We start from the raw sequence: 9,021 nt of genomic DNA on the forward strand, positions 1-9,021 counted from the left end.
GCCCGGTTTGAAGAAAAACTAAGCATACTGGAAAAAAAAAACATGGTCTCACAGACAGTAAAGTTTATTTGAAATGCTTTGAGACAATTTATACCAAAAAAAAAACCAAACAAAACAAAAAAGACGCAAATATAAAAGGAAAGCTGGCAGTTTTAAAAACATTTTAATACACAGACATGGTTTAAATGATCTGAACAACTGCTGAAACATGTAAATACAATTTGTACAGATATGAAATCTGTTTGGCCACATTCTAAACTCTGGCTACAATACCTTTACTAAAGTCTGTAAACACTGTTCATGTCATTCTATTAAAAATGAATATACACAATGCAAGAAAGTGTTAAGAATTCACAAGACCACAGTTAGTAGTAAAATAAGGAGGTGCTCTAATGTACCAAACGTCTGGTACAAAAAGCAGTACCCTTTTGACCCTGTTCAAAATGGATTTTTTTTTTTTACAACAGTGACTGATGGCCAAAGAGGTTCTGTCATTTTCTTTTGCAAGGCATGATGAATTATGTGAAAATTTGATGGTGATGTCACAAGTGTTTTCACTGCTGTAAAAGTCCATAAAAAGATACTGGGCTCAAAGTGGCTAGATACCGAGCGTCACTGTCAGGACTGTGTGAAGTATCTCAAAAAAACACACTATAAAACCTTCAGCCCCTCTAGTCTAGGACTTCCAGGTATTTGTGTCCACATTGTAGAAGTCCTTTTCTTCTCTTCCCAGTGAATGTGACAGAACAGTACATGAACAGGCCAAACGACACTTGTACCATGCTAATGTCAACTCTAGTTTACTTTTGGATAGATTTTCTCGTAAAAGAAGTTCTGAGCCAGCAGGTAAAGCTCTCCGTCTTTTTCCCTGACGCTGTGAGCGCGCACAAACTGAAACTGTTCCAGCGCAAACTCGTAGAACTCATTCTCCATCTTCCATATATTGGACTGCTGCAGCTTTGAGATGGACTCTTTAGTGGGAGGTTTCTTCTCGCTCGTTTTCCTCAGGTGAGACTTCTTGCCTGCAGTTCAAGTCAAAGACAAAATAAAATGCAGGTCACGCAGGAGGTTTCACTGGTTATTCAATGCTGAATACCTGATTAAGACTGAAACACATTAGGGGATTTTTCCAAAGCTAATAAACTGAATTTTAACTTAATTGGGTAAATATGAGTTCAAAAATCATAATTGCAATTTGATGTTTAAAAAAAAAAAATCAGCAATTTCATATTTCTGTTTTCATTTCCAGACTAAAACAGGAAGATTGTCATTGCTAGTACAATAGAAGTGTATTATGAATACTAGAAATTTATCATGTTACAAATTAATAATGTTTCAATGATTTCTGAAAGATCATGTGACATTGAAGACTAAAAATGGCCACGATATACTAACAACAGCCAGCAGAAAAAATAATGGCTGCTGAAAATTCAGCTTTGACATCAAAGAAATAAATAACATTTTAAAATAAAATAAATCAAATCCTGAATTTTCCACTGCTTAAATACAATCAATTCTAACATGGAGGAAGCAACACTCACAGTATTGGGCCCTTATGCATATCTTTCTACCACTGAACACAAAAGGAGAATTGTGGTTTTTAATAATGTTCTAGTCATTCTTTTTCATGCAGTTACAATGAATAGGGACTGGAGCTTTCAAGCTTCATAAAGGATGCAAAAGAACCATAAGTAAAGTATATCACAAAAGAAGCCCATATGACTTCTTCTGAACCTATAAAATACCTTTGTGTGACAAACAGACCAAATCCAGTAGCTGCAACTGAATTATTGAATTATATCAGTCCGGTTCATGAACAAAATATTCAAAAATTAATTTTCCAAATGATTTCATTTCAACCAATGAATTGAAAAGAACTGACTAAGAATCTACAAAACACATATTGTTAAGGTACTTCTTCCAAGGGCTGTCATAAATGTGCCATGAATTTGACCTTGAGGCTGTTTCTCATACAAAGCTTTTGTGTTACATGGAGAGAAAAAAAAAGAAGCTTGGGTTTGGAATGATGAAGGCAAGTACAGAACAGAATTGTCATTTTTTTTGTTGAACTATTCCTTTTATTCTTAAATATCGACAAAGTACCTGTGCGGTAGAGCTCAGTCGCTCCTCTGAAGAAGCGTGGCAGCGCTGCCTCAAGCATCATGATGAAATCCTCCAGCTCCTCAGTCACTCCCACGAGCAGATACTCATTCACCAAATTATACTTGGCCTGTTCGAGAGCCCACCTACTGCCAACATTCCTGCACAAACAGACACACAAGATCATTTACAGCTCCTACATAGTTTCGAGAACAAATCAGTAAAGAGTGAATCAATCAATTTGTCTAATGCGAAAGAGCATTTAGCGAAAAACAGAGTAACAGGCTGCTCATGTTACCCACCAGCACTCCGAGTAATGGCCACAGAAGAACGGGATCTGTAACCAAAGCTTCTCAGGAGCGCAATCAGAACCTCCTGATGACATGCACTCATCAAAGGTCTGAAACACCAGTCGCACATATTGCATCTTAGCATCCACACGGTGAGCAAATTAATAGTTACTTTGAATTAATTGTTTAAAAAGATAATACCTTTTTGTCCCCCTGCTTTCTCCGTCTGAGACCTGGCCGATAATCATCTCCAAATCGGAGAAAATAGTAGTAAGACACCAACCTCTCGATGGGGTCCCGTACAATGTTGATGTATACCGGCTTTCCCTTGACTCCAAACCTATTTAGAAAAATTATATTATATTATATTATATTGTTATATCATGTTATATTTAGTGCTGTCAAACGATTAATCACGATAAATCACATCCAAAATAAAAGTTTTTGTTTACATAATATGAGTGTGTACTGTGTATATTTATTATGTATATATAAATACAAACACATGCATGTATATATTTAAGAAAAATATGTTGTTTATATATTAAATAATAAATATATTTATATAGAATATAAAATATATAAAGGTATATACATGTAAATATTTTCAGAATATATACTGTATGTGTGTGTATTTATATATACATAATTAACAAACACAGTACACATACATACATTATGTAAACAAAAACTTTTATATTGGATGCGATTAATCGATATTAATCATTTGACAGCACTAGTTATATTATTATATGCAGTCGACTCCAGAAGACACCTGTAAAAATGTTTTGGTTTTTTTTTGCATTTTTTTCTACATTCTTATACAATTTTGTATTACACATTCTCTTTGTTACAATTACATTATCACCACAACAATCTGTGAAGTGTTTAAAATTTAATACAAATTTCAGAATTTCAATGTTATGTGTTGCTTTTGCTTTAATAAAAGCAGCGTACAAACCCGACAAAACAAAACAAACCAAAACAATACAAAACATAAAAGCAGACTTCAAATCCAGAGAAAAAATAAATAAAAATAAAAAACATGTTCCAGTTTCAACCACTAGAGTGCAGCACTTAAATGTATCTTCTCACATCAGTGAATTAAGTAGCTGGCTGATGGATGTCCCATTTTTCAGGAACAGACAACACTAAATGTACTACTAGATAAGGACACATAACCATTTAAATACAGTGAAGTGTAGTGCAATTGCTTTCAGTGATTGTTATGATGGTTTTATATTAATAAAGCAAAACTCACTTTGTGAAGTCCAGATAGGCGACATGGCCGTGGTAGAAACCTGGTTTCATTTCTCGCCAGGATGTCACATTCCTTACAAACCTCATCTGTAAGCACAAGATAACACATTCGATTTGTCCCTGTACACAGTTTATAAACCTCTAAATTTATTTTACTGCATGTGTGATATGCCCCCATCATTCAAGCATCAGCGATATCCAAATCTCAAATAACAATCTCGCACTGACGCACTGCATCTGTCACGGGCTGCTAAACAAACCAGCCAAGTGACTACTTAATGCAAACACATTTCAGCAATGTTTTCTCCAAACATCCTCCCCATAGTCCCACAGCTGTACTCCGCTGGGAGGGAAAGGTTGTACCATCTGCACCGTCGAAAGGCTTTGTTGAAAGCTAGACTGGATATTACCTTGGCAAAAATCACCCACAAATAACACCTTCCCTCCCCCTGCTCCGAGGCATATTATTTTGCGGATGACAATGACGTGAATACAAATGTAAACATACGCTCATGATCGCAGACCGACAAAGCCACACGCTGTGTTGAATAATGCTGACACGTGTGAGGTCAAAATGATGCGGGAATGCTTCTTTTTCCCCTTCAACTCTGCAAATAAAACTCGTCAAAGATTGCTTTCTGTGAGCTGACATATAACAATAGATATGATGAATAGAGAATTGTCTTTCTTTGCTGCTGTCAACAAGATCTGCGCTTCATTCTCCCCCCGTTCTTCTTTTTATCTATCGGTTCAGCTTGTTCAGTGCTGCTTGTCACACAAAGGCACAGCAGCAGTGTGGATATTGACAGTAGGTTATGAATTATGGAGGTGGAGCCAGAGACGAGGCTGCTTGTTAGACTGTCAGAGTGAGATTTGAGCAAAAGACCAATCACAATGTCATCAGTATAAGCACACTACACCTCTGCACTTGGTCCGAACTGCATAAGTTGAGTGTGTCTGTAAAATGTGCCCAATAGCTGGCATATTCATATACAATATCTGGCTACTTAATTATTTTGTGTAAGCATTTTTTAAAAGCATGTTTTAAAACTTTGATCACCTATTAGTATACTTAAAATGTATTAATATATTACATTTTTTAATTCAAAATTACTCAACTTCATTGTCATTAAATAACTAATGGAATTTAAACCTACAAAACCTACATTTAGGTTTTTTTTTTCCATATATATTTATTTATTTCAAATTATGTTCTTTTGAACTTTGTATTCATCATAAAATGTTGATGAAAATGCATCACTGTTTCCACAGAAAATAGGCAGCACAACCATTTTCAACTTTAATAATACATGTTTATTGAGCACATATCAGCATATTAGAATGATTTCTGAAGGATCATGTGACACTGAAGACTAGAGTAATGGCTGCTGAAAATTCAGCTTTGAAATCATAGGATTAAATTACTTTTAAATATATTAAAATAGACAACAGTTATTTTAAATTGTAATAATATTTCAAAATATTACAGTTTGACTGTACTTTTGATTAGATAATTGCATCCCACAATGCAATACCCCTAAGCATCTATTTCCATTGTGGCAAATAAACTGCAAAATTTCAATGACATTTAAAGTGGTTTCACATATAATACACTTTAAATGAACAAAAACTTGTTATGGATTTAAAAAGGGACTCAGCTGAACCACAAAAGGACATTGGGTCCTTTTAGGGTGGTCTGAGTTCATCTGAGGTGTTCACATACAGTTACAGTATATTGACCCTTGGACCATTTGGAGTGCTCAAATGAACTAGTGTGAAAATGACCTTAATCTCTTTTGATGACACATATATGAGTGGACTTGCAAAGCTTAAAGGGATAGTTCACCCAAAAATGAAAATTCTGTCATTAATTACTCACCCTCATGTCGTTCCAAACCCGTAATACCTTCATTCATCTTCGGAACACAAATTAAGATCCGAGAGCTTTCTGACCCTCCATAAACAGCAAGGGTCCTACCATGGTCAAGGCCCAGAAAGGTAGTAAGGACATTGTTAAAATGGTCCATGTGACAGTGGTTCAACTGTAATGTTATTAAGCTACGAGAATACTTTTTGTGTGCAAAGAATACAAAAATAATGACCTTATTCCTCCGTATCACCGTAGGTGCCATTAACAAGAGTACCACGACCATAGACTGTAAAAAACATGGACGTAGTGTCCGTGGCGTCACCCGTTGGTTTCTGAAGAGCGTTTTTGAAGTTCAAAATGGGTGGAGCCAGCCGTCGCCATCTTGGCAGCGCGTCACTCCCGGATAATCGAAAATGGGCAAAGAGGCGGGATGTTTGTGGAGCTGGTTGCTGAAACCACGCCCACTTAGCTTGACTGTGGCAACAGCAGCGGCAATCCACCTGTCACTCAAGTGACCACACCCTTAATTATGCAGAACATTAAAGTTTAATATAATTTAAACGGATGAGTTTTAAAAAAAATTCACCCCCCTCACAGTTGTCATGAAGGGCAAAATGAGCTATATAGACCAAAACCACTTTTTGCACCAGGCTTTTAAACATATGTGACCCTGGACCACAAAACCAGTCTTAAGTGTCAACTTTTCGAAATTGAGATTTATACACCATCTGAAAGCTGAATAAATATGCTTTTTCTAAAAATATGGAATCTGAGGGTGCAAAAAAAAAAATCTAAATACTGAGAAAATCGCCTTTAAAGGCGATTTTCTTAGCAATGCAGTAATGCAATGAAGTTCTTAGCAATGCATATTACTAAGCAAAAATGAAGTTTTGATATATTTACGGTAGGAAATCTGCAAAATATCTTCATGGAACATGATCTTTACTTTATATCCTAATGATTTTTGGCATAAAAGAAAAATCGATAATTTTGACCCATACAATGTATTTTTGGCTATTGCTACAAATATACCCCAGCGACTTAAGACAGATTTTGTGATCCAGGGTCACATATATTTTTCTACTGTAAAGTTGGGCATTTTGACATGGGGAGTCTATGGGACTTACTCCCTTTTAGAGCCAGTCTCTAGCGGCCAATCGATGAATTGCAGTTTAAATCACTTCCGTGTTGGTTTCGAGAGAGACCGGAAGGTTGCTGCTTGACCACGACGCATGTGTGTGCGTTCCTCTGCTCATAAACAAGGCACAGTGCATGCATGTTCTACATCAGCAGCACCACAAGCATGCATCATGGTACTCTCGATAATGGCGGAAGATGGTAACTCGGGAGAGAAGAACTGTTGAATAAAGTTGTTATTTTTTGTCGTTATTTTTTAATAAAGTTGTTACAATTTTCTTTGTGCACAAAAAGTATTCTCGTAGCTTCAAAAAATTACGGTTAAACCACTGATGTCACATGGACTAACGATGTCTTTACTACCTTTCTGTGTATTGACCATGGTAGGACCCTTGCTGTATATAGAGGGTCGGAAAGCTCTCAGATTTTATAAAAAATATCTTCATTTTTGTGTTCTGAAGATGAACGAAGAACTTACATGTTTTGGAACGACATGAGGGTGAGTAACTAATGACAGAATTTTCATTTTTGGGTGAACTATCCCTTTAAGAACTCTGTGCACATAATTGGCCTAAAATGTTAAATAATCTCATTTTTATTGTAAGTTGAATGTAATGTAATGGACATGTTACCTGGTCCTGCAGAGACATGACCGGATTATTCTTGGTGGTGTTGATGTGGAGAACATGGAAGCGGTTCTTTCCGCACAGGTCATATGCAATGTTGGTGAAGGAGGTGCTGGCAGTCTTGGGCACACGGTTATAGATGATAATCAGATCCTCAATCTCAGGCAATGCCGGAGAGTCCCGCAGGCTGTCCCGTGTCTGTCTCTGCTCCACCTCTCGCACCTCGTGTCTGGCCATGGTGCGCTCTGCAGGAGAGAGGACATGATCATGTTTACATCTACAAAACATGCATTTTATCTTTTATTTGCATAAACCCTAAAATTATATAAATACTACTGCAGAATTCACCCAAAACTGAAAATTCTGTCACCTACTCACTCTCATGTCGTTCCAAACCTTGTGGCACTATGTTGGTAACCAAACAGTTTCACTGTTTTGAATTGCACTGGTTACCAACATTCTTCAAAATATCTTCTTTTATGTTCCACAGAAGATTGGCGATCTGAAAATGATGACAATTTTCATTTTTGGGTGGACTATCCCTTTAAAACGGTTTAACTCAAGTGATCTACTGTACATGCACACATATCTTGAATATGTCATGGCAGACAAAACCACAACATTGTTTGGTTCATCCTTGTATAAATTTACAATCTGAAACATCTCATTATGCCATGTTACGCCTGACATTTAGAAATAAATTGAGTTCATCTGACCTTACATTGTAATAAACATGGCATTATAACTGCAGAGTGTATTTTCTAGTTTAAAATACTCCTATAATCATGATCAAAGTTTAATTGTAGGGAGAACTTTCTGCAATTCTAAAGTACATGAGGAACATAACAAGAAGATTATGCAAATCCATACATCCATCTTCAAATTTAATGCAAGTAGCTGGTGGGAAACGTAGTTGTAGAACAAAGTTTGTGTATTTTCAGAGAGAAAGAGCGAGGCGCTTCAGCCAATAAATCTAGGGCATCTAAAGATCTGTAAAGGTTCCCAACAGGCCCTTCAGCCACCTGTTGATTTAGGCGACACAAAACAGAAGCAGGATGAAAAAGCCTGAATAATGGAGTGAGAGGAGAAAACAAAGCAAGCAGTTACAGCAGCAGAGTATTCTGCTTTCTGTACACACACACACACACACACACACACACACACACACAACACAATAACTTCACTGCCAGTATTGAGATGTCAAGAGAATTCTGCATCATAAAATCCCCCAGTTTTCAGTTTCAATGTACTTTACTGGCATGACAAATAATAGTACATTTATATTGCTAAACAATTTGCAGCTCAGCTGCTTACAAAGAAAATGGTGCAAAGAAAGTCTAAAGTAACAAACACCAGTAGAGAAAAATATCATAAAAACAAAACGTAGTATATAAATATAGTAATACTAATATAAATGATAGGTTTTATTAACATTCTGGGAGCTGCAGAAATTGACAGTGGAGACAATACCAGACTATACAAGATAATCACAGAGACTCTTACACAGTTCAAATCAATGTAAGATGAAAAGTTTACAAAACCTGCATATAGAATATAGCATCCATTTCAAAATCAGCTTCACAAATATATATAAAAAAACAAATAAATAAACAAACATACAAAAGAAATTAAATTTAAATAATTATCAGTTAACTGTATTGGCCCAAATTTCCACATCAGTATATCCCTAATAATAATTGATGTATCTTCTTTTACACACATTCACAACTGAGTGTTT

The 9,021-nt window shown here is 36.1% G+C and overlaps 1 protein-coding gene across 1 annotated transcript; it reads right to left on the minus strand.

Annotated features, from left to right (window-relative positions):
- Positions 1-212: 212 nt before the first annotated feature.
- LOC107740348 (heparan sulfate 2-O-sulfotransferase 1-like) lies at positions 213-7,574 on the minus strand. The gene is made up of 6 exons (XM_016552765.1): positions 7,290-7,574; positions 3,652-3,737; positions 2,592-2,730; positions 2,403-2,500; positions 2,104-2,261; positions 213-1,022 (listed from the first exon to the last, which is right to left on the minus strand). Exons 1-6 carry the CDS (start codon positions 7,569-7,571, stop codon positions 796-798), a joined length of 990 nt encoding a protein of 329 aa, XP_016408251.1. The 5' UTR covers positions 7,572-7,574; the 3' UTR covers positions 213-795.
- Between the last annotated feature and the right edge of the window lie 1,447 nt (positions 7,575-9,021).

This window comes from Sinocyclocheilus rhinocerous, unplaced genomic scaffold (assembly GCF_001515625.1).
Source record: "Sinocyclocheilus rhinocerous isolate Xijiao unplaced genomic scaffold, SAMN03320098_v1.1 scaffold3209, whole genome shotgun sequence".
Lineage (NCBI taxonomy): Eukaryota > Metazoa > Chordata > Actinopteri > Cypriniformes > Cyprinidae > Sinocyclocheilus > Sinocyclocheilus rhinocerous.